This window comes from Pipistrellus hanaki (assembly GCF_964339955.1).
Source record: "Pipistrellus hanaki genome assembly, chromosome: 13".
NCBI lineage: Eukaryota > Metazoa > Chordata > Mammalia > Chiroptera > Vespertilionidae > Pipistrellus > Pipistrellus hanaki.
Genome location: NC_140515.1, coordinates 8,127,262 through 8,153,497, shown reverse-complemented (window position 1 = coordinate 8,153,497; position 26,236 = coordinate 8,127,262). Strand labels below are relative to the sequence as shown.

General features: G+C 48.1%; 1 protein-coding gene across 6 annotated transcripts in view; it reads right to left on the bottom strand.

Moving 5' to 3' along the window:
- Positions 1-3,514: 3,514 nt before the first annotated feature.
- Positions 3,515-26,236, bottom strand: part of FOXP1 (forkhead box P1) — a 206,536-nt gene continuing 183,814 nt past the window's right edge. For 5 of the 6 annotated variants that reach the window (XM_084902065.1, XM_084902066.1, XM_084902070.1 and 2 more), the window contains 7 exons: positions 22,559-22,760; positions 22,379-22,458; positions 21,678-21,779; positions 18,040-18,161; positions 16,357-16,426; positions 12,689-12,855; positions 3,515-7,619 (listed from right to left, as the gene is read on the bottom strand). In XM_084902065.1, the coding sequence (XP_084758191.1) occupies positions 7,475-7,619; positions 12,689-12,855; positions 16,357-16,426; positions 18,040-18,161; positions 21,678-21,779; positions 22,379-22,458; positions 22,559-22,760 (888 nt within the window). In that variant the 3' untranslated portion in view covers positions 3,515-7,474. The remainder of the gene's footprint in view (positions 7,620-12,688; positions 12,856-16,356; positions 16,427-18,039; positions 18,162-21,677; positions 21,780-22,378; positions 22,459-22,558; positions 22,761-26,236) is intronic. The other variant, XM_084902067.1, reaches the window with a different exon arrangement.

Below are 26,236 nucleotides of genomic sequence, written 5' to 3'. Positions count from 1 at the left end.
GAGGTGCTGCGGAAGGAGGAGTTTCTCCCGCTCCCACCAGCTGACGGCGGCCCCGCGCCCAGGGCCGTCTGTCGCCCCGCGGCCGGCGCTCCACGCGGCCCGTCTGCTGTCTCTCTGAAGGTCAGGCTCCTCACGTGTTTCTTGCCAGAGACATTCCCGACTCGACGGAAAGTCTTTGAATGCGGAATTTTTGCTTGAGTGCAAAATAATAAAAAGCATGTGTATGTTAAAAAAGGATCAGCTTAATGGCAAATGAGCTTTGGTCTGCATTAATATTCTATTACAGTAAAAACTTCTATTTAATAAATTTTCTCCAGACTTTCCCCCCCAGAATCTAATGTATTTTTCTAAGTGGCCTGCCAACCTAAGGAAAGTATATATGATACATTTGATTTATGTTAAGTCAATAACATGCACAAGCCATTTAAAATTGTATTTTAAATGTAGAAATAGCAACCCAAGGAAACATGTATGGAACCATATACTGAGACGGGGAGTGTTAACTTTTCAGAGGCCGAAATGCCTTGTAAATGTTCTTGTTTAGATATTTTTTAAACCTGGTGCTTTGTTAAGTGGCAAGAAAGCGAATCTGAAGTCCTGCCATTTGGTTCTGAACTAAGATGGAGCTGCTCCTCAGGACTTCGCCGCCCACAGCGGCTCCCGCCCTTCCCTGCTAATGAGCGAGCCGGGCCGGATGCGCGAGCCGCCCGGCCTGGGAGCGCCGCTGCGCTGGCCTAATTAATGCCGGGCTGGTGACATTTATGTATCAGAGCAATAAGCTAAACAGGAAACAATTTATGTCACCTAAAGCTTTTTACCAAATCGATGCAGCTCTTTGTAATTGCTTGTTTCACAAGATGAAAAGTGCGAAGGCCTGATCTTCGTCCATGGATTTGTGGTCAACTTGACCTGTGCTTCCGTTGTTAAAAAAAAAAAAAAGTTGGTGATCATCACTGACTTTCATCAAGTGATCCATATTGCTAACATTTCTGGAATTTTAATGTAGTTACAATTTATAGCCGATCAAATGTGGTTACCTAAATTGCTGTTGCTAGTCGGCAGTTTAACTGTCTTTATTAATTACAGTATAATTTAATGTTTGAACACCGGCACTTGTGTTGGTCATTTTTACAGCCAGAGCAGTTATCTGCCTTATGACGAACCATTTTAGCATTTTCAATGGAAATTTGCTAATATGATGAGTGATAAAAATGTCACACACTGGTAAATAATGATTATTGCTTTGGCTGAAATTAATTCTTGAAAGATCAGTTACCTTCAAATTAACATTATAACTTGAAGTCTTTTCCTTCCTTATATTCTTGATATAAGCCAAAAAAAAAAAAAAAAAAAAAAGGACTGGTAATTTCAAATGGAAATACCCATTATGTAAATAAATATGTAGATATAGATATTTATCTATATATCTATATCTATATAGAAAGCATTGAAGGTCATTTTACAATACATTTAGCTTCTTTAAAAAGTCAAATACTGCTTAAAAATAAAGAGGTGATATTTAAAGTGATAGCTTTCTAACCCAACTATTGTCCCAGTTAAGCCAGTGTTTTCATATGTAACTTACTTTCCCTCAATGTGAATTCTGTCTTAAACTTTTCATCAGTCAATTCCTTAAATGAAAGTTTCAGACCCAACTTCCCTTTAATAAGGAATACTTCAATTTGACTCAACTACAATGATAAATTGTGACCACTATCCTGAACATAAATGTGTAATATCAAAAAGAAAAAAATCTCGTAAGACAATACTTTGGTTGGTTTTCCTTGGAGAAGTGGGTATTACCCTCATGTGCCTGTGTTGGTGTGAAACTCGTATTCCTGAGAATCTAAGCTCTTTATGAAAAGGTCTCATTTAAAAGAAAACCTGTATTTTGGGTTTGCTGCCTTGTTTACCTGACAAGTGTGAAATATGTAAAAGATGTTCATGCTTTAGAACAGTTCCCGACCTCGTCGTCACTAGTGCATTGTCATACTTGGTTTGGGTTCTTCAGCTTACTCAAATGTGTGAACATACTGACCCTCACCGCTGCGTGTGCCGGCAGCGTTTGGCTAGGCCGGCTTTGTGGGCATCAGAACCCACACCCTTCCTTAGCCGCGGAGCACTGGGGAGCACTGGGGCGGCGGCTTCGCCAGCTGCCAGGCTAGAGCACTGTGGGCTGCGGCCCGCCTGCCCAGAGAAGACACCCTCCAGTCGCTCAGCAAGGCCTGCCACAGAGCAGGGGCCTCCTGAGCCACGCCGGGGGCACACCGGGCGCCTCCTCAGCAGGGCCGCGTCTTCCGAGTGAAAGGGGCAAGGCTCAGCTCTCAGCCCGTTCACCGTGGGATGGGATGTGCTCCGAACATCAGGTAGCGGCTTTTATTACCACGCTCTGGCCACTTAACGTGCTGCTTTCAACAGACTAGTGATTTCAACCCATTGCTGCAAGAATTTTTAAAACACTTAACACCTGACTATTTAAAAATTCCGGGACTGACTTCATTTCCCTTAGATTGTCAAATAAAAAATGACAAAAGCCAGCCAAGGTCAGTGTGGCTCAGTTAGATGAGTGTTGCCCCGTGTACCAAAAGGTCGTTGGTTCGATTCCTGGTCAGGGCACTTGATTCTCATTGGGGAGTGCGGGAGGCAGCGTGTTGATCTCTCTCTCATCAGTGTTTGCATGTTTTTCTCTCCCTCCTTCTCTCTCTAAAAAAGTCAGTAAAACATATTTGAAGAAATGCCAAGAACCAACACAACAATAGCCATCTACTGTGAATCAAAATTACACTTTTTTTTGGCCAGATCAGCAAAAAATACATTTTTTTAATTTAGTAATTAGTTTATGTATGCCATGAGATAGAAAGGGTTGAAAATTGCTGCAATAGACCAATTTCATTTTTACTGAAAGATGCCCAAATTAATTCTTAGTGTATACAACATAACATTAAAAATAAATTTTATTAAAGATATTCAATTTTAAAAATCTCAAGATCAAGATTGTTTTTCTGGAATAGTTACTGGGGCTTTTCTGTTTCCTTCCCTGAGAACACTGATCTAGCATATTTTTATAGAATGTTTTTATAAAATCACTTGTTCTAAGCATTTATCATTATATGCAAAAAGATCTCTTGATGAGAATATTATAGACGGTGCATGTTTTTGACATTAGCATTTTATTTGGATGACTAATCTTGCAGATGTGAAATTCTAATGAATTATTCATGGTATTGCTTTCCTCTGAAATTTCAGTTTGCTCTTAATGCTAGTTATTAAACACTTTGTTTTTCTCCATAAAACCTGATGAAGAAAAATAAGACCGTACTTCCTCAGGAGCAGAGGTCGCCTCCTCGTCCCCGGTGGAGACGGGACTTGAGGCCCGAGGCCAGAGCTTCGGCTGTGATGCTGGGAGCTCAGGCCGATGATCTCAGTCAGCGCTGGCAGCAGCCGAGGACGCCGGGCCGTGCCCAGCGGACAGTCGCGGGGCGAGGGAAAGAAACGCAGGCTGTGGCGACTGACCACCAGTGTGAACAACCAGCATTTTATTGCATTTGAGAATGCCATGTCAGTCCTCAGTACTGACTACACATTTTTTATTGTCTGCATCCACAGACACGGAATGATGGAATTACAGTTGATATCAAGGAATGAGTTTCTTTTATGCCGTATCAAAACGAAACAAAACGGAAGTTCCTGTTGCTGGCAGCGCCGCCCTGGAGCGGGCGGTCCCGCTGTGCCGTCTGCGCCGTCTGGGGGAGACCGTGAACTGCCGGGGCCCACGATGCCTTAGATTACAAGTCTCATTCTCAGGATAAAAAAAGCAAAGCCGACTCTCAAACACATTCAAAGTATCAACAGGGCACACCGCTAACCGAAGGTACCACACCATCCCAAACCCTTAGAACGCAAGCTCCCTGCGCCCTTGGAAACGAGCTCAGCTGGAATGTGGGAAGGAGAGGAAATATGAAACTTTCTTTTCACATAAAAAACCAGTGCTTTACATCACTTGGGGTGAAGAACCGGCTGGTGGTTAGGTGATGGGTGTGAGGTGTCAGAGCTGTCGGTGGGGCCGGCTGGCGACCGGCTCTGGGGCCGTGGGGTCGTCATTCCTGACAGCGCTTGCTTGGCCTGGTTCTCGGGACCACGTCCCTAAGGTTTGCTTTTCGTTGGAGAAAATGTAACAAATTGTGTTTACATTTTGGCACCTTGTAAAGTGTTTTTTTTTTTTAATACAAAAAGTTCAATAGCTTTGACACTCCTCGCCATTAATCACCACGTCACTGATAAGCTTTGAAAGTGTGGCCCTGCAATTTCATCATGCAAATATGTACTGCAGCAGAAAACATCGTTAAAACATTTCTTCTCTTTTCAAATGTATGAACTTGTTTAAGATCGCCAGGAAGGCAGTGTAGGATAGACACAATGGATAGGAATGTATCAAAAAAAACAGATTAACACACATGCCCACGCGCACGCACACACATACACACACACACACACAAAACCTGTACAAAATGCTCCAATCAATGAGAAGGGGGGAAAAAGTCTGTTAACTATGTTACAATTTAAAAGCAAAAGAAAAAAAGGGTAGGGAATTTCTCTCTCCCACATGTCAGGAAATGTCATCCGATATTCTTAAAGCAAGGATAACTAAATAAAATACATGTGCAGCATATCCTGCAATTCCATTACATACAGTAGTTTTTTCCCCAAAGCTATTTTTTAAGGATCATGAATATAAAGCAGTTGCACAAAAAGCAAAGGTGTTTTGACAAACAGGTGTATGCATTTATTCCTTTTTAGGAACAATATCTAAAAAAAGATCCGCCCGCCTCCCTCCCCCAGAAAGACAAAGATTCACACAGACAGTTGGGATATATGTACAACATAATAAACATCCTAAGGAGCGGCCGGGGCAGCCCCCGGGGTACAGTCAGAGTGTGAAATCAGAGCGGAGTCTGCTTGCTGTAAGCCTGAGAATGTTTTCAGTTGGTTCTCCTGCAAGGCTGTGACACCTGCACGACATGGAGTCTAATTCTTCCTTCTCACCTTTGCTACAGTCTTTAGACTAAGCATGCAAGACATACGACTAAGTGCAACTGAGTGACTTTTTTAATTTTAATCATTCCCTAAGGTTTGAACTGAGGTATGCGTACTAACAGTTTCTCATGCTGTTCTCTTTACTCATGTCTAGCTACACATGCTGAGAATGAACTAATCTACCAGATTTTTATCCTCTTTTGAATACCAAACGAACCAGCCACCACTCTTCAGAAGCACGGGCCCTGCCCAGGCCCTGCTGGCCGTCGCCGAGAGGCCGCGGGGCGGCTGCCGGCCGACCACAGGCCGCGCCGGCAGAGCCGAGGCGCGTCAGGTCCACTGCCAAAGGAGTTTTGTACCAAGCTTACGAGTGGACAGGAGTGTTACTTTATTAAAAAATGAAAAACGCTGGCCAAGGCCTAATCAGAAAACAAAGAAAAAAAACGTCTAAACAAAGAAGAGGATATGTGCCAAGAGAAACCAAAATTACCACAGTGACCACAGCACAGCTGAAACAAAAGTGGCGTGAATCCTCCTCTAAGGAGCGTCTTCTCGAATCACACGGGAGGCGCAGGCCCACTGCGGGAGCTCCTCTCTGCGCCTCGTCCCGGCCACCGCGGCTCCCCGGGCACAGGCAGTGAGACGGACCCCGTTCCCCTGGGACTGCTTAATACTGTGTCCTACGTTCGTCTCCAGTAGCCCCGCAATCTCTCTTTACAAGAATGAATTTGGTCTTGGTAGAGATTCAGAAGAGAAAAAAACCAACAACTAAAAAGAGTAACAACTTTGGTTCCATCATCTGCTTGGCCTTCTACACCTACGAAGGAGCAGCTCTTCCTCAGCTTCCGCAGCCACAGCCCACCCATTGCCTCTAAGTCCTTCCCTCCTTTGATCAACAATAAGAGGATATTTGGCTTCATCAGATAAAGCATAAAACAGAGAACATAATTTACCTTTGTGTAATATCTTTGGTAATTTTAGAAAAAAAGGTACAAAGAATATAAATTAAGCTCCAAAGGGCTCTCAAACTAACAACAAGAGCTACGGTCCTAGGGGAGCAGCGGGGCGGAGGGCTGCGGCTGCCGCGGCCAGTGCTCCGGGCCGGCGGCGCTGAGTGGCCCCCCCCCCTCCTGCCCCAGAGCCCAGGCTGGACGCCCGCTCCGTCTCCTAGGCTGGCCTGACCTGGGCTGTGTGATCAGGGCGTGCGCACTGAGCTGCAGCAGCCAGCCTGCACACGTGACACCAACACCTCAGCACCTGCCCAACTCAGTCTCCACCGGACAGCTGACTGGATCACACAGCCTGATGCCACCAAGAGGTCTGAACTGGTGTTAAACCACCGCCACTCCAGCAGGGCTGCTCAGGAAGCCGGCTTTCTGGCCCCTTTGCAAACACAGCGCCCACTCTGGCGCAGCATGGCTGGTCCCGAGTCGGTCCCACCAGGTGAGCCTTCACAGCCAGGCGCCAGCCCCGAGATGCTGAGCTGCTGGGGTGCGGCCTGCGTTTCCCGAGCTGGTGGGACGCTGCGGTCACTGAGGACGAGGCAGCTGCGAGGTCAGAGCGCGGATCGAACCAGCCCTCCGGCCCGCACGGCCTGCTCCGAGCCCCTGCTTTTCTGTCATCCATTCTCCGGGCAGGCCGCGCCGGCGGACCTGCATGTGTAGAGTGCAGCATTGGGACCTTTTAGAAAAAGACCAAAACGGAATGTTTTCTGACTTTGGAGAAAACATGGTGATGTCTGAAGAAACATGGAATGAGTGACAGAAAACTACAAACAAGAACTGACATTCAGCGCTGTATAATAAACACCTAGAACATTCATCACAAGGTACAGGAACGCGAAGCCCCCAGGAGGCCCTGGGCCCCAGCGGAGGCCTGAGGTCAGAACTTAAAATGGCAGAGGAGAAGCAAGAAGAAAAAGCAATACATTAAAAAGTGTGGGGTACTTATTTTTCACCCCTCCCCCCAATAAACACACAAAGGCCTTCCCCATCCCAACTGGAAGCAAAACCCCCCAACACACCCCCGCTGGAGGAAGGCAGTGACGACATGCAGTGCGTGAGCAGGCCGGCGGGCGGCCCGGCGGGCCCGTGCGCAGGGCGTCCTCGGTCCGGTCCGCGGGCTGCAGTTCAGAGGCTGCTGCTGAAAGCGAGTCGGTTTAGCGAATTTACAACAGCTGCTGACCGTTAGAGGGGAAATCCCGAGTACCAAACACGTCCATCCGATGCACAGAGTACAAATTCCTTTTTTCAACAAAAAGTAGAAAAATCAAAAATACTCCCAAATGGGGTCTGGATGGCACTGAGTTAGCCTTTCAGAGTCTGCCGGAGCGCAGTGACCTCCTCCGGACTGTACAGCAAGGGAGAGCGGCGTCACTGCTCGCTTTCGACATGTTCTGTTTTTTCCAATCTTCATTTTTGGGGTCGGCCTACCCAGACGTTCATTCCATGTCCTCATTTACCGCTTCGTCTTCGTAATCTCTGTCCTGGTCAAACTCGGGGCTGTGGTTGGCTGTGGTCACCAAGGACAGCGGCCCCTCGGCCTCCTCCGGGTCCAGGGGCTCCTCCTTGACGTGCACCGGATGCCTGGAATCGAGAACAGGATCTCAGGGAATGCCGCCAGTGCAAGCTGGCGGCCCTGCGCTCCACAGAAGCGCATCTAGACCACACTGTCCAACAGGGCAGCGCGGCCACAGGTGGCCTTTAAGTTAAAATTAATACAATTTAAAATTCAGTGTCTCACTGCACCGGCCACATTTCCAATGCTCAAGGCCAGGTGTCAGCAAGGCCACCGGACAGGACAGCACAGAGCAGGGATCCTGGCCTCACAGCAGGTGCTCCCGCCCTAGTGGCTGGAGCCTGGTGGTCTCTGGACCAACTGGCCGTCCTCCTCCCAGGGGCCTCAGGCAGGCGGGTGCACCCCATTCCCTGAGGGTCTTGAGAGGAGGCAGAGGGGACTCAGGGGGCCTGGGGGCCTGAGACTGGTGACACTGCTGGTCGGGGGACCACCCTGAGCCCCGGTGGCATCTGGGTGATGACTACAAATCGTCACACCGAACTAGGACCCTGGGGGGCAGCGGCTGGTGGCAGGAGCGCGGAGGCTGTGCTGCTTTGCTCGTTAGCATGCGGACCCCGCGAGAGAACTCTCCTGAGAACGACCCAAGTGAAGTCCTATCATTAATCAACTTCAAGCAAACACAGCAAAGAGACACCATGATACATGCCTGAAACTCCAAATTAATGCATATTTTCACAAACTGTCAATAAGGCAAGAAAAGCCCTGCCAGGAAACACAGCGAAGAGGAAAATGCTCCCTCAACACAACACGGTGATAAGGCAGCAGAGCCCGATCAGAAGAGCAAGGCTGTCAGCGGTAAACAGGGCCCAACAGGAGCCCGTGCAGCGGAGGGCGGGAGGCCCTGAGGCTCATTAGGGACTGAGTGTGGCCCAGCTGGAGGCCCACAGGGATGGCAGGACATCACTCTGATAAAAACTGAGAAATGTTCCTAAGTCATATTTACAACCAGGCCTTTGCAAACACAAATTACTTGGTGCTACAGGGCTTTGATATGTAAAAACTGCTCTGTTCGGTTAAAGGCCCTTCCTGGGCCAGCCGCAGAAAGAGGATGCTGTAACTGACATTATTAAGTTATTATTAATGATAAGAGGTGTTCCTGCAGGTGGACGGCTGGTTTCCTGAGTGATTGATGCTGTGCCCAAACCCGAAGGCCGCCTGAGCCTCTGAAAACGAACAGGAGTGCCGTGTGCTGCCCTGACCCTGTGCACCTTCAGAAAATCCAGACTCCAAACCGAGAGGAGGGGAGCAGACGGCAGGAGGAAGCGCTTTCTTACATCGTGCCCAGAGTCTCAAAAACCACTTGCAAAATAAAGTGTCCCCAAGCTGTGTAATAACATGCTTTACTAGTTGTGGTGCGTCTGCTTTGTTTCCTGATGGTCCTATTTGTCTGTGCTTCTACAGTGAGACCTGACCTGGCTACAGAATTGGCAGAGCCCTCTGTGAAGGGAAACTGGTTCAAAATTTCGTAAGACTTTCAAGCTGGAAGCAGCCCTGGGCATGGCGCCCCTCCGTCCCGGGCACAGGCACTCCTCTGTGCACTGATTACTATTCCTTAAAGAAAGTCCCCCCACTCCTGATTAGGGGAGGTGTTTGGTTTTTGCTCCCCTCTCCACTTGGGGTCACATTTCCATATCCTTGAGCTACTCCGTGTGTGAGGGCGCCCGTCCTGCTCTCTGTGGGACACACAGGCGACTTCTATCCACGAATCTTTCTCCCTCTGCTGATTTCCCTCTTCAGGATACTAAGAATGAAAATGCTAGAGCAAAGGCCAAAGTATCCTTATGATTTTTGTGATTTGTTGTGATAATAATTTCCAAAGGGACTTTATCAATTTAGACTCGACCTCATCAGCACCAATATTACTTAAAAAAATTTTTTTGTTGCTTAGCAGGTATAAGGTAAGCTCGAATGACCTTAAATTGTGTTTCTTGAATTACTGACAACAGTGTATATTTTTTCATGTTTGTTTCATATTTTCAATATTGAGAACTGTTAATTCATAAACTACCACCTTCATTAATGACATGGTTTGTCTACTAGGCAGAATTGATCTGTGTTTGACTTTGCTATAGATTGAAGTTAAATGTAGTTTCCTTGATCAACATTTTCCCAGTTTCATTTTCTCAAACTATCGCATTTATTAAAACTTCCAGGTTTACAGGATCTGAATTTGATGCCACTGAGATGATACTACGGCCTGGAGGGAGTGGGAGACCTGGAAGAAATCGAACAGTCATCAGGCAGTCCTTGCTTTATAGTTTTACTGACAAATGTTTGCTGGGAAAAATGAAATAAATAAAAATAATAAGCCTGCCAACACAGTTCACATCAGGGAGTATTCCCCCCAGCCCTAAATTTGCAACCAGCATGCCTACTGGCTCAGTCCGTGCTGTGTGACAGCAGACTACACTCCAGAACCTGAGTGAAACCCGGCTTCCTGTCCCCAGCAGAGGCCGAGCTTGCCAGCGCAGCGGCCCGGCCACACGCAGCGCAGACAGCGGAGGAGCGGCCTTCCGTGCAGGACGCACTCTGAGACACATGCTGCCGCCGCCCGCGTGTCTCCAGAAACGGGAGCTGCAGGCCTTGCCTCTTCTTCTGCAGATCACCCCACACACCCGCCCATCTTTCTCTCCAACTCCTCCTTCCCAACGGCTGCCAGTGAATAACTAACACACACATTTCCGCTCTCTGGCCCCAGTGATTCCTTTGTTTAGCCGTTCTGGGAACAGCGTTTCCAGCGGAAGCTGGATGGTGTGTAACGGCATTGTGATCCCAGGGTGTGTGCAAAGCTTGCAGTATTTTGCTTTGTAACTCTTTTAGCTCCTATCAGACTAAAAGCATAATGCCCCAAAGCCATGATTATGTGACTACTTTCCAGGGTTTCAAAAGGGAAACAAGCCGGGACCGGTGTGGCTCAGTGGATAGAGCGTCGGTCTGCGGACTGAAAGGTCCTGGATTTGATTCCGGTCATGCCCTTGATGTGTTGCGGGCACATCCCCAGTGGGAGGTGTGCAAGAGGCAGCTGGTTGATGTTTCTCTCTCATCGACGTTTCTAACTCTCTGTCCCTCTCAATTCCTCTCTGTGTATAATCAATAAAATTATATTAAAAAAAAAAAAAAAAGAGAAACAAAATGTAATGGTATTTGAGTGTCACCAAAACAGTAAGAAATGCAGAGTTCTGTTTCAACACCAGACGTTAGCTGGGCCCGGCACTAACAAGGTCCTTAAGCCTTGCTGTAAAGTTTACAGCTTGATTTACTCCAATAGACTGGAACAGTTAAGAAACAATTTGCATCATAGCAGGGCAATGCACATTGGACAAGAATGGGAACTAAGCCATCACGGAGTCTGCTTAATGGAAATACGGGGTCAGAAAGAGTAACAGTCTCTGACACTGATAGCTGACACGGGGAATATGCTGCTGACATGTGATTAGATTTAGCAAACAGTGTGAACCTGTGAGATTTGAGCAAAAAATCATATGCATTTTAATGTCGTTATGCAGGGTTTCTTTTTTCTGTAAAAGCCATTGAAACCTTCATTTTGTTAAAAATTATGCTGACTGATGTAAAACATGGTTTCTGATAATACTGGGGTTAATTCAAAGTTCTTAAATTAATTTTATAGTGACTTTATCTTGTACAGCAAAAGTCACATTACTCTAAAATGTTGCCTGAGGTTTGTATCCAAATTTCTTTATTTTTTATTTTTTATTTTTTAAGTGGTCCTTTAAACTAAATAATAGAAATATACATCAACTAAACCTTGGAATCCATAAGATTATGAGAAATTGTATCCTTCTATCAATAACTTCAGGTATTTTTGCTCTACTGAGTATTTCTTGAAGTGTCTTATATAGCAATTTATGTTTGCTCTGAACTTCCCATTCAGTATTTAATATCTGAATAAAGACTCCTGTCATGACGACGATTCAAAGTAGAAAGCCTGCGGTACAATGGGAACCTCGGCTGCACAGAAAGGGCGATCTATGGGAGCATCGCTCAGAAGAATGGGAGTCAAGGCTAAGCGACTCTTCCTACAAACTAACAATCACTCCCAGCTTTAAAAATCCTTTTCAGATCACTTTGGGCTTAAACCAAATGCTAAATAATCAAATTTCAGAACCCCCCTCCCCAGCCCAACAACTACCCTGGCAGACAGCATTTTTTCTGTCACTAGATGCCAGTTCATTCTGTGCTAATTGCTACAGGTCATATTTTCCATTCCTATTGCTCAAATGATCTTCACATAAGACGTTAACCGGTAATCCCGAAGGCCGGTAGCTGAACAGCTTCTGAGAGCTGGCCGCGGGCACCCGGAGCCGATTACTCCCAAAGTGGGCGTCCGTTTGCAGCCACCGGCATAAAGCACTCCTCCTATGACCCAACCCTACCCAGTCAGGGGGCCAGTGCGGTTTCTCTTCTTTTTGACCTTTTCCCCGAGAGGGCACTTCAGGCCCGCCTGCTCCCTCCCGGTCTCCGGCTCCCGGCCACTCAGTCAGCACGGACAGCATTGCCCTCTCTTCACTCAGTCACGTGTGTGCTCATTATACTGCCGTCTGCTGCTAGAGCGCTCCTATTAATTTTCCTTCTGATTTTAACAGCAATCTATCAATCATGCTGCCTTTCATGTGTGCCATCACCGCTGCCTGGGAATGGTGCTCCGGCGCGGTGTTCCTGGTGAAACTCGCCCACAGCAGGCAAACAGCACCCCTCTCCCTGGCGGGTGAGCAAGCCCGAGACTGCACACACCGAGCGGCTGCAGTGGTGCACACTGACCGCGGGGACATGGAGGTGGGAGGCAGAGGGTGGAAGTAATGGCCCGGATGCCAGGCAGCGGGCAGAGAAGCAACCCGACCCCCACTCTAGTGCCGTGCACACCGGTAGTGCTGCATGAAGCCGGCCCTTTTGCTGGAAAGTTAGACAATGGTGCTAAGCGAGCTAAATGTTTCCAGAAGCACTGGGTTCTGGGAAGTAAAGAATTATAGAAAAGGTGTAAAAGTGGGCGCAGAGAGGCTTGTGTGCACACAGGACAGGGAGTTGGGGTCTGGCGCAGAGGTCCAGGGACAGTACTCACACGGCCTGCACTGGCGATCTGCCGGGGCTGCTGTCGCTCTCGGTGCTGTTGGCGTGCTCCACCGCCCCGTTGAGCTCTTCCCGCATGGCGCTGGCCAGGCCGCCGAGCGCGGGGTTGCCCAGGGAAGCAGTGGTGTACAGAGGTATGCTGTTCTCAGCCATGGAAGCCTGTCAGCAACCGAGAGAATAGTTAGGGGGCAGGCGCACAGGAGGGAGTGACCCACGAAGAGAGCAGCAACCACCCCGCTGACGCTCACTGAGGTGTGGTGGGCACATTCAAGTTTCTAGTGACAAGGATTTTGCTTTAAAAATAAGACTGTGACACATGCCCCAACCTTAGTTTCAGAGAGCTCCCTGGGGGCTCAGACGCCCGCAGGGAGGGGGCTCCATCAGCCTTGCTGGGCAGAGTCACATGGTCCAGACAAGGCCATCTAATATGAGGTTTGTGTCTGATGCCTTTTTTCAAGAGCCAACTGAATATTTCCAGATCACAGGGAAATGTAATGGAATTTTCATTTCTTTATCCACTTTGATGACTCCAGTATTGGATATTAGAGATTTGATCACATTATTCTGGCTGCACAGCTCAAACTTATGAGAACTTCCATAAACATTACTTCATAGATCCTATAGAAAAGGAAGAGATTATAGAATTGGAATCAATTTTTATCTCCCACTCATCATTTCTGTTTAAATGGTTTTTTAATCTGTTTAGTGTAGTTTAAGAAAATGGTTGAAGGTAACACCCGCAAATCTTTCACTCTCAGACCAACCAATCACCTAGAATGTTAGGACTAAAAATAAATAGATGGATAGGCAGGCGGGTAGGTAGGTAGATGGATAGATAGATGGACAGATAGATGGATAGATAAATCTCTGCCAAAAGGAAGCTCTAAATTGTATTTCTTTTGGGAACTTAAGTAGATCTATACTGAAGCTGACAAAGTCAGTCCAAAATGAGTGTCAGCAAAAAAGTGTGGCGATGAAAAAGCCACCCTGACCTTTCTGTGGAACCTGAGAGCTGGGCTCCTGTCTCTGTTCCCTGGAAATGCCCCAGATGGCGCTCCCTGGTCATCTCACCTTAGACGGTTGCAACGCCGTCAAAGTGGGGCCATCGCCAGCTTGTATTTTAGCAGCTTCTTGAGTCAAAAACGGGGGAACAGGATCTAAATGTTTATGAGAAAGTACTCTTGGGGTCCTTTCTCCTTGGCTCCCAAAGGGTTCGAGGGTGAGGCCGTTTCCGACTGGGACTAACGTCCGACAGTCACAGTGGCGAGAGGCGCCCAAAAGGCAAGCCTGCACACTGACGCTCACACAGGAGGAGGTCAGGAGGAGAACCAGCCTTCCCCGCAAACACCGCCAGCTGGCTGCGCAGGGCGCCCGGGCCGCTCACACCAGAGCCGCTGGAGCGCTCTTTGTTGAGTGAATGATCAAAGCGCCCCCCGACAAGGTCAGAAACTGCTCATGCCTACACAGTGTTCCCCTTGTAGCTGACGCCGCCTCAGGGACGGCTGCATGGCCATTGTGTGATGGACCTGCTTATGTGCATGGCCCTGCGCACAGCACGCGGTTCACACCAAACGGCACTCTGCCAAAAGCACGACGGCGCCTGAGGAGTCCTGCCGAAGGCCCAGTGCCAGCGCCCTGGGCGTGAGCGCCTCGGGGTCCTCGGGGGAAAGGTGTCTATAAATATGAAGCTTACGGTTCCCTTAGTTACTTCACTGTTTCAAAGCACTGCTATATTTCTGTAGTGGATTCTGTTGTCCTCGTTTACATGCCATGCAGCACGCGTCAGTTATGTCACACCAGGGACCTATGCTTTCTACTTGTCGTGAGAAGGGCACTGATGGGGAGGAGGCTGCTGGTGGCGCTTTATTTAATTTGCACAGCAGACTGGTTTCCCGTGACACACCTACGGACCATGGGCCACCCAGAGCGAGGAGGGCAAGACCTCCCCAACGAGAAGCGGCACCGACGGGCACACACACTTCCTGACGGCGAAGGGTCTGGGGACGCAGCAGCACTGGGGGCTCGGCGCAAACGGGGGTGCAGAGGAGGCGCAAAACCAGTGTGTGCAAGGTTAGGGGGTGCAGCTGGTTCTGGGACCACAGAGCATGCCAACAGTGGAGGGAGCCCAGAGCACAGAGGGCCGCTGCTTTTCCCCTTTCCGCCTCATGAATGTAAAATGTGCTTGTAATCTTAATACTATTCCAGACAGAGCAGAGCGGTCTTTAAATTCACAGCTCACAAGACTCCAGGGAAAGTGAGTCGCTAATGAATGGTATTTACAGGGGCGGCATCTGAGCGTGCTTTCATTTGCGTTTCTGAAGTTCCTGTGTAAACTACAGTAATTAAAAGAAATGCGGGTAGTTCCTCCTGGTGGGCTTGGTTCAGGCCAAGAATAAATAAATGTAATCACTGAGGAGCTAAGGCCAGTGCCTCGCCTCCGCGTGGACAGTGTGCAGGCTGCCGTCCGTTCCTGGAGCCGGAGGCCGGGGAGGGACTTGTGGGTGCAGAGTAGGTGCTCAATAAATATTGGATTTGTGAGCGGTGAAGCCAGGTCCCCATCACTGTCTCCTCTTTGACCCGGCCCTTCCCCATAATGCCAAGTGTCTCAACCACTGGTTCATTATTATCCCGTAAGGAACTTTTGCAAAATGTTTGCTTCTGGATCTGTTACCGCCCCCCCCCTGCCCGCCCCCCCCCCCCCCCCCCCCCGCCGTAAAGTATGAATATCTGCTTCTGGACAAAAGCTCTGGAGGGGCACAGACATTGTAACGGCAGAAAACTGATTTCAGGGTGACCTGGGACCCCAGAATGCACGCTGCAAGGTCTTCACTGGCCTGTAGCTCCATCTACAGAACATGACATCTAAAAGTGACCAAGCCTCCCTGGGTCTGTGTTCCAGAACAGTTTAGGTAGATCAAGTTCAATCAGGACCCCTGGCCGCAGGGACAGCCCACCTGGGAACTGCGGAGGGCCCCGGTCCGCCTTGGCTTACAAAGGACGAGGCGTGGGAAGTGAGGAGCCCAGGAGCGCAGAGGGGCACAAGGCGAGCGCTGCCCAGGAGCCGGTGGGTGCTGGGGCCTCCCTCCTGCTCAGCGACCTCACCCCGCTCAGCGCTCAGGGCCCATCTGTGGAGGAGGGTGCCCTGTGCCTCGGTGGCTCGGCCACCAGCGGAAGGAGTGTATTCAGCACACCCCTCCCTCACACACACAACTTCCTGCCCCGCGCCGCCCGCAGAGGGAAGAGGGAAACAGGCTGGAAAAGGAGAAGTGAAAAGCCGGCTTTCTCCGGGAGCCTGAGCAATAGGAGGCACGTGACGGCGGCCCATCGCCAGCACATTAATAGCTGTGCTGCAGTAATTACACTTGTGGTATTTTTGCCTCAAGTGAAATTCTGAAATAAGAGGATGGAAATTATGATACCGCTGATAAATATTAATAAGTGAACTTTTAATTTTTTTGCCACAATATTCAAAATGCTAAGCATCCTGCGAACGCTGAAGCAGCCGATGTGTTTGCCTCCAGGGAGGACGATGCTTTGTGCACTTAAGAAAAAAGTTTAACGGAATTAAAATTTAATATCTAATTAGAGTGAGGCTAATATATTTTGAGATGAGCGGGGAGGCACTGCCCTGCGCACGCTCGGGCCGGCCATCGATCTTACCTGCAAAGCCGCGTTGAGAGGCGTGCAGTAGGCGTGGCTGCTCTGCATGTTTTTGATGAGGGAAGGGTTACTGCACGAGAGAAAGAAAACTCCAGTTAAATGCAATCACCCCGAGTTCCTGGCTGTTTTGTTCAAGCTTTCTGGCATCCTTCCAGAACAGAAACATCCCGCCATCACTGGAGAGGGCTTTCTCCCAGCTCCTGGCTTCCCTGGGCTGGGAACTCCTCTGCGAACAGCTTCTGCTATTCTCGGAAACTGGGTGTAAACTCAGCTTAGGTAATGGGCACTCGCTCCACTGATGAATTTCTGTGCCACAAAATACTGGCCTCTGCCAGTTTGTAAAGCTGTCATTTGACAGAGCAGAGCCCTGGGGCATGGGGCTGGGCCCGGTGTCCCTCGCCTCCCGGGAGGGTGCCCCTGGCCTCCAGCCCCAAGCTGCGGAGCGGAGGCTGGGGAAGGGCTCGGGCTCCTGGGCTGGCCTCGGAGCGAGCAGGTCCCCCGGGGAAACGGAGGGAAGGCGGGGCTGGGAGAGGGTCACTGCCGCAGGCCGAGGAGATGTTTGATGCTGGCTGGGTGCAGTCACTGAAGACAGATACTATTGTAATAAACCTCTGACCTGGCAGAGTGCAAGCATTAAATGTCACAGAGGAGATGCTGTGGGAAGGAGAGGCTCCGGTAAGAAGCACCTCCACTCACTGGGGCCAGCAGAGGAAGGATACACACTGCTATCCATTTCTTTCCTAAGCTCGGAGAATTTTAATCAAACATCCACTACATTTATATCATTATTCCGAGTAAGCAAAAACTGGAAGAAATTTACCCAAGTACAAATTTTAACTCTAAATAAAAGCTTCCTTTTAACTTGGAGGGATTACGAGTCACACAGAAGTATTTAGTGATAGGGCCCCTGTTAGCTGCTGAGTCAAAAGGTGACCAGTATTTGCATTAAAGACATCAAAAAAGCATTGCTCAAGCACTGGTGTTCCAGGAGAATCGAGAGGACGTGCAGGCCACGCGGTTCAGCTCCTGGAGCAGGTGGTGGCACAGCCACCCGGTGAGATGCGAGACTACATGGATGAGTCCACCATGCAAAGCCAAAGCAACAGCAGAAAACAAAAAACAAAAGCAAGTTAAAGGCTCTTACTGTGCGACAAGCTCGTCAGAGTTTTCATCGGGGCAGTATTTGCGAGGACGGCCTCGTTGAATATGGCGGCCACGTTTAAACTCTTCATCATCAACTGTCCAAAAGGACCCACACTCATCCTCTACTCTGATAAAGCACTTATGCAGTGAGAGGTTGGTGCGAATGGCACCCTGGGGTAGGAGCAGCAGCAAAGGAGATGAAGTGGCAACAAAGGGAGACGGGGTTGGGGGCAGAACAGACATCCAATACAGGGAACAGGAAAAAGAAAATAAAATGCAATAAGCATAAGCAAATGGTTTGTGAGGGTTAATATGCATTGCCACCTAAAAGCTACTAGCATGTGATGCAACAAAGACTGGCAAGCAGGGCGGGGGCGGCGGGTGTACAACAGGAGGGATGGAATGCTTTTTTGCTTCCCTTAACTGAGACGACGTGAAACCAGTTCTCTGGTCTAACACCATCTAGCAGCCAAAGCCTCTACGTCACACTTGTTAGCACAATCCAAGCTGGGCTGAGAAGTTCAAACGTGGTGGACGTACCCACTGATCTTTTGTGGCCTTCGTTTTTGGAACTCTACTTCATCCACTGTCCATACCGCCCCTTTAACGTTCTCTACTCGCACAAAACACTTGTGGAGACTAAGATTATGACGCACTGCATTCTGCAGCAAGTATAAAAGAGAGAACATTGACATTTTCTATGAGAAAAGACTCTAAAAACAGCAGTAAATTCAGCCTAACAGCCCACATTTGTAAAACCATCCCCAAGAGCTATAGTTACCACCCCCAGGGACACCTTCCTGTGGTCAGGAGTGCCTTTTCCAAAAGCAAAGGTAAAAAACCAAAACCGTACATTAATTGTTCTTTGGCATCTCAGGCTAGACTGAACATAGCGATCCGGAAGAAAAAAATTATTATGCATATAAGCCCTTAATAGATTTCACAGTAAAAATCTGAAAACATTATTCACATGACTTCAAAATAAGGAAGTGTGAGCAGCGTACAACTGTCCCTTTAAACTCACTGACCTCCCGTGACAGGGCAGCTTGCTTCTATTTTCTAAACCAGGAGAGTCGAAGACTCAATTATTGTTGTTTGATACATTTTGTTTTTGTTCTTTTTGTTTAAGTTTTGGCTTGAAAATCTTCTATGTGTTTTCTCAGCTTAATTAGGAATAAGTCTAAATTGAGTTTCACCACTGAGTGTCCCTCCTGGGGCTGACAGGAGTGGGGATCGGGGGTGAAAGAACCCCCAAAGGACTGATCAGCATCCATCATCAAGATATGTCTTACCTTCCGGAATCTACATAGAAATTGGCTCTTACTATGGGCACCTTAATTAACTGAGGAGATGCCAAAGGAACATATGAGTAGAATAATTCTCAATGGGAAAATGATGGTATTCCAACATTGACATTTCCACAGACACGTTTCTTTCTTATGGCTAAAACAAGCCATTCTGCCCATTCTCCCAGTGGAGAACCCTAACACCTCTAGAAATCTAGCAGAAAGGAGGGTCCCAGTGAGCAGGGGAGAGCTTTCAACCTCCCTCCCTTGAACATCAGGGAAACCACAGCCCTTCGGTGCGGCGATCATGTGGCCTCCTTTCTCCTGTCCTCCTGTTGAACTTGCTGATCTAGACTCAGAATTAGACATGAGGACATTGCAGAGAGACCATGTCATTACTCAAAGCTTTCTTCTTATAGGGAATATGGAGGTGGCACTTGGGCGAGATGCTGATGCCTGCATCAGGCCTCATGTACACTGCCCACAGCCCTCAACTCCAATACCGCGGCTGCGGCTCAAACACTGCCCCTCCGCTTATAATACCTGCAATATCCCTCTCTAAAGTATCCAGCAAATGATAAATCTTAATCATCGCCACTGGTGACTCAGGAGTCCAAGGAGATGATGATGGATTTTTTCTTTCCTGATATGGAATGTTTAGAAGATAAAGGGGCTAGTTACACTACACGCCTGATGAATTGCTCACAAGGAGCATCCCAGGAAGGTTCTCGAGGAGCCTTGGAGAATGTCAGTGTAATGGCACAGGTGCAAGCACCCAGGGATGACAAAGGGAGCCCTGGATCAGGGACAGGTCTGAGAGCCTTGCATCAAAAAAAAGCACAACAAAACAAAAACCTCTGGGAAATGTTTGACATGTCATAATTGTACTAGGCAAGACAACTTTTTTTGCATATAAACTGTAGCCTGGTCTCTAAATAAACACATTTTTCAAGGATGTTAAGCATCTACTGTTCTCACCTAGAACAACACTGAGGAAGTTGAAATAAATAAATAAACCCACATTTCCTTAAAAAACAGACCAGACAGGGCCTGGACACACGTAGGAGACATCAGTGGAAAGAGTCATCTGTGTGGCCAGGACTGAGTGGATCTACAGAGCCGTGTCTGCAGGAAGGACTGCTAGAGGTGAGTGCAACCAGAGGCAGGTCAGCAAAGACGTAAAGTCAAAACCTAAGTTTCATTTTTGATGATGTTGCCCATCTAAGCAAAAGCAACAACAACAAAAAAAAAACACAAGTTTCCCCAAAAGCTGAGTCAGCCATTTTCGGGGGTCAAGATCTTCTCTGGGCATTTCATGTTTTGTCTAAGATCATAATACAAGTGAGGACACGGACAGAAAATTGTACGTATTGGTGGGTCACTAAGAACTGGGAATATTTATATAAACATCACTTTTTCCTACAGTTTGCAAAAATGAAAAAGTTAAATCTAAAGATCTGAGCTTAAATATCACTCACAACTGATACTTAGTTTTAAATGTTATTATTTGCTATTTAGAAAAGGTAATTTGAAAAAATGTCTGTTTCAGGCTCTACTTCCTAAATTTAAAAAAACATTCATAGCTAAACATCCTTTGCATTTTACCTCCCAAGGCAGGCGGAGGAAGAGGGTAGGATTTTGAACACAGGTTCCCTTCAGCGCCCATAAGTCTTAATGGAAATAATAAAGATGACTTGGGCCACATCAGATAGCCAAGGCTCTGTAAACTTGAAGAACTATTCCTATGGTTACATATGTTTTCTTTTATAATGTTAATTTATCAAGCATGTAACGGAGGTAGTATGATTTCTGTTTTTGCTTGTTTTTCTCTCATAAAATTAAGAAAGTAGCAGGGAAGACATTTATTTCAAGCAAAGCAAGTTTTCCTTGCCCCCCATAATAAATCCCTATCATATTTTAAAAAATGACATGTAAAATATCCTAAAATATTTCCATTTTAAATGTACCTAAATGTTTTAGCATTTAGGGATTATAAGAATTCTAGGTAGTAAAAGTGCAAACAAACAAAAACCACACAAAGAAACTCCAAAACACTAACAAAACATCAACCCACAAATATCATATTATAGGTGTCTTTTTCTATAGCAAAAATATTAGATACCAAGAAATTGAAAGTGGGAAGTCTAAAATTTTGTGAGGGCTTAATTTAACACAACTGAATAAATACTAATGGAATCTATGAACCAACTGCTGAACTGAAAATGAGGTATGTCATATGACTTCATGCTTTGTTTGGGGGTATCCACATGAACCTATGGAATTAGACCTGTTTTAAAGCAAATGGGTTACAGTGAAGTTACATAATTCAGAAGTTACTTTGCTTTTCCAGAGTAGCAATGAATCTTTAATGACTTAAAAAACAAAAAAATTTAATAAAGAATACATTGTGTTCTCCTGCAATAGCTCCCATACATAATGCTAGTACTTGGATTGCAAACCTTCCTCCAGTAACTGGGTTAAGATATTATCCAACCAATGAAAGTTATGTCAAGTTTATCTGGTCATTTCTCCAGATTCCTAATGGCATTAAAAAACGTTATCTATGCAAACACTGGTGGTGGCTAAAGACCAAAAGGCATGGAGTTTGTATGGGTAACGGGACAACCTCAGGACGTGGGCAACAGTGCTCCCTGCTCCTTATCCCTACAGATTCCAACCAAGGGAGGTGCTGTTATTGGCTGGTCCATCCGACCCTTGGGGCACTGTGATAGGAGTCTTCAACCACAATGGAACTGTTTTCTCAATCAAATAGGCCTATAAATTAGATTCTTTCAGTGGACCCAAACAACGTAAATGTAACTTACAATAACTGCATTTTCTCAACAATAAACTCTTCTATAAATGGCAAGATGCAAGACCACACAGGCTTACCTTCCACGTGGCTGCGTTGCGCCGGAAGTAAGCAAACATTCGTGTGAACCAGTTATAGATTTCGTTTAGTGTTAGCTGCTTTTCTGGAGACTCGAGAATGGCCTGGGAAGCCAAAATAACAGAGAAAGATAATTTATGACCAAATCAGCAGAATCATTATACAGTTTCTTGAAAATATAAAATAACCATGATTCAGAGCTAAATCCTAAGAAAGGTTTCCAAAATGATATAAGATTAATGGTTGTATTTAACAGTTCAATAGCAAAATTCAAAATGAAATTATGTAATTGTTTTGAGTTTTTATTTCTGTTTCTGTACAGAAATATTAATTTATTAGTCATTCATAAAGCAGAATCAAAGAGAAATGCAAAACATTTCACTAGCTGATTAAAGCTCAGTAATTATTTAGAGCTCAGATTAATTCTGGGATCAGAGATTACTGTGGCTTGTGATAATTGACTTGCCATCTTTAAACAGGCTCATTTTCACTGTTGTGTGAAATGAATTTCCTAATAATCACATCGTATTGTAATACTCAATCAAAAGCAATTATGTTATATATTGCAGTTTTAAAAAACCTTATAGTCAAGGTTTTAGCATGCCTGCATACTAAGCGGTTTTAAATCTACTTCATCAGTATGATACCTCCATGTACACACACGCCTTTTTATATAATTTCATATACTGTGTTATTTACTTACCTGCCTAATTAAAGATGCATATGTAAATGGTGGTCTAACTTCTGCATTCTTATAAAATTCTTGGTTCTGCGCAATATCTGCTAAATAAGAGCATTGTCCTGTTAGTGGCCACCTCTAAAAAAGAAGCTGGTCTGCAAGAAGGCACGTGCAGTTCTGCACGAGGCACGACGGCGTCTCTACCTGAGGAAATGGGCACGTTGTACTTGTCCGAGTAGCGCCTGCGGATGGGCCCCACGGTGTGCATGCTGGTGGTGGTGATGACGGAGGCGCCCTGGGTGGCGGGCGTGAGGGGCGCGGTGGGCGTGGTGGGCGTGTGGGGTAAGCTCTGCGGGGAGGCCTCCGGCGCGGACTTGGAGAGCGTGACGCTGGACACCAGGTTCAGCTGCGGGGAGAGAGAACCCTTACCCTCCGGCCGGCGCCCGGCGCCCTGCTTCTCTCCGGGGTTCAGGTCCCTGAAGCGTGAGGGGACCCACAGAATCCACGTTCACCCAGCAGCTGGCTGGGGTGCCCTGAGCTCCCCACCAGGACTGCCTGCAGTGCGGCACCTTGAGGAGCTGCCTCTACTGACTTTTTAATAAAATACTTCCATTTTAATCAACTTAACTATAAATAGCCAGGCATAACCCGGGCTCCCAGCTGCCACGCTTCGGGACGAAGATGGGCACACGGGCACAGCCAGGCACTGCCGGCACCGACGGCCTCCTCTCAGTAAGAACAGGGCCTCTGAGAGACAGGGAACGGTAACTTCCTGATTTTCCCCCTTCAGGTTTCCCATGTTCACTAATAGAGGACTGGAGTGATCTACTTTGTCACGTGAGAAAATGAGTACTACTTGTTTGAAGCAATACAGAGGAAAAGCAACAGTACTGCTTTGGTGCGAGTGCTCACTCCTGGCCCTTTTATGGATTAGGGAAGTCTGTTGGTAAAGCAATCCGCAGGCGCTCAAGTAACAGTACTTTACTTTCTTTCTTTGTCTCGATCAGTGTCACTTTCACCCTGAAGCACTTCTCTTATTAACACCAGACAAACAGGCTTAACCCCCTTTTCCAAAAATTACTGTTACAGAAATATTAAAACTGGCTGTGCTGAAGAACTTGATCATTCTCAACATATTTATTACAGTTTACACAGAACTGCTAGCTCAGACACATACAGTTGGCCCACATCCAAGAAACTTCAGCAGAGTAGGAAACCATTATCTCCAGTCACACACACAGCAGGCCTGCTCACCGTCCCCGAGTCCTATGCACGGCGTTGTTTGTGGAAGGCACTCAAGATGCGACTCCTCTGAGGTCATAGCCAAGGAACTTATTAAAAGAGTGTCAACTACTGAGACGACTCAACCTTGCTCATACTCTAGCAATGGAAAAGGCCATGAGAAACTTCTGTCTAACACGTTTAGAGTAATTCCATAAAAAGGAAAGTATATCTGAAGAAAAGAAAGAACAAGTAGCCTTGGGAAAGTATTAACGGAAACGTGTGAACGTGGTGCTGGGGACGGAATGCGGGCTGCAAGCTTGTAGCTGTGCTTCTTTTTCACCCCCTTTCCTCCAGTTCCGGCTCAGCCAACGGGAGCCACCGCACAGCGACCCCGGCCGGAGGAGCAGGCTGCGGAGGCCGCCGGGCACGCGGGCCGGGCACGCGGGCGGTGCGGGCGCTCAGTGCCGGACACCGGCTTCCTGGCACACATCTGCAAACAGCGCTGGCAGCTCGAGGCAGCAGCCCTGGGAGGGAGCGGAGGGAGGTGGGGTGACGCCTTCCCACAGCGGACCTTCATCATGGCCAGGGGCACAAACCGGAGGCATCAGCCCCACCCGAGGGGATGAGCGCAGGGCGGCGAAGCTCTCAGCAACAGGCCGGCACACTGGGCACGGCCAGCACCGCGAGTCACCGGCGCCCGTGTAAGAAGCAGGTGGCACCACCTGCCCCGTGTTGGTCTCACTTCATTTTTTCACCATCGCTAATTCCTGAGCTGTTATTGCTCATGCTGCACGGTAAGCAAACCGAGGCTCGGGAGAGGTTAGGTAACGCCCAAATTCACAGCCGGGCCGTCCACAGGCACCTGTGACTGAACACGAAGACACAACCAGTTTCTCTGAGGGAGGCTCTGGGAGGGCGCAGGGCCCCGGCACCCGCTTCTGAAGGCAGGCAGCCACACTGCGGGCAGCCAGGCTCCGGGAGCGGAGCGGACAGAGGGAGCTGCAGGCTCCAAGGCAGCTCCGGAGGCAGGCAGGCCCCACAGGCCCGGGCGCTGCTCCCGGCTTCTGTCCACACCCCAAACACAGCCTCTCTTAAGCTGTGACAGAGTTGTAATGTAAATACAACATCCTTAAAAAATATGCGTGCTCCTTCCCAGTTTTTGGAAAAGATCTCCAAGTCCACTGGGTTCTAGTCTAATTGTCCAAACCCAGGCTCACGTAGACATTCCGGGAGGCGAGCATTTCGGGGGCTCACATCCGGGTAACAGACAGAGCACACGGAGCAAGGCCCCCAAATGTGGACAGCAGTGACTCGCAGCTCTGGCACAGGCTTCACACAGGGCCGTTTCTCCCAGGAAGACTGCGGGAACAGCTCCCCACGAGGGGAGGGAGCGGAGCTCGGGAGCGCTGAGCAGGAGCAGGTGCACAGCCACTCCACCAGAGGAGGGCAGCGCGGGCGGCCCAGGCGTGACAAATGACACGGGATCCACACCCACCGCTGGGCTGTCTCTAACAAGCCACAGAGGAAGCGGCCAATCTCGGCTAATTACCAGATAAAAATGTATTGTAAGGACTCTAATTAGGAGACGCGGATGGAGGTGATCTAATGATTAAATGCCGCATCGAGCGACCTGCCATCATGTGCAGTGCTGCGGGACGGCCTGGAATACTTTGTGAAACAGTCATTCTATTTCAAGGAGGGGAGGCAGTCGTATTTGTAGTGATGGCTATGAGGTAAACTAATTAAAACACAGTTCCTGGAGGAAGAGGGTGGCGGAGAGCAGCTGTGGCCATTCCAACGCCAGTGCCAAGTCTCTACAGAGGGGCTGCAGTCAAGTGGAAAATGTCTGCCTGACCTCTGCCCTCACTATTAATTTGCAGGAAAACTAATGACACATATACATATTCCCACAAAATTGTTCTAATTGCTAATTTGCCGAAGGAGCCAAGATTCCAAATTAGACACGACTGCAGCCCGCAAGGGGAGGGCGCGGACGCTGAGGGCGCAGACGCAGGCTGCGCCTCCCAGAGCCTCTGAGCCGAACCAACAAGTTAACGAAGCATCAGCCTTGTCAACCGCAGCCCAGCGCTTAACTTTCCACGTCCGATCTCACAGGCTTGTCTGGGAGGGGCCAGGGAGGGCCGGCCACGGGCGGCAGGGCCAGGCAGGGCTCCAGGAGCTGCACCCCACCTGCGGGGAGGCCTGCGCCCCAGGACAGTGAAGCGCAGGCGGCACCGACCGCGCAGCGGCACGGCCCGGGTCTGCTATCACCCTGAACCGTAAACTATAAATCTTAACATGCCCCTCACCGGGACGAAAGCTCTGCACCGCGTTTCTGACGGCAGGCCCGCTTCAAAGGGCGCTCTCCGGGCGCGGGCGGAAGGAGCTGGCCTGGGAGGGCTTCTTTTCCTATTTTTCTTATTGTGTTCACTTTCTATTTAAAAGAAGTTGCTATGTTTAGAGAAGTTAGTAACGCTGGTATTTTCTACATGGCAAGTTTCCATCATGTGACGATTTGGGCAAAGATAATCTCTTTGAAACTCTGGCCAGAAGTTAAATTCCTCTGTCACTTAGCGCTGCAGGCTGCGTTTTAGTCCTGCGCTCCGGCGTGGCTGCGGGCGGCCTGGAATCCCAGCGCGGCGGGAGCGGTCTGGCTAC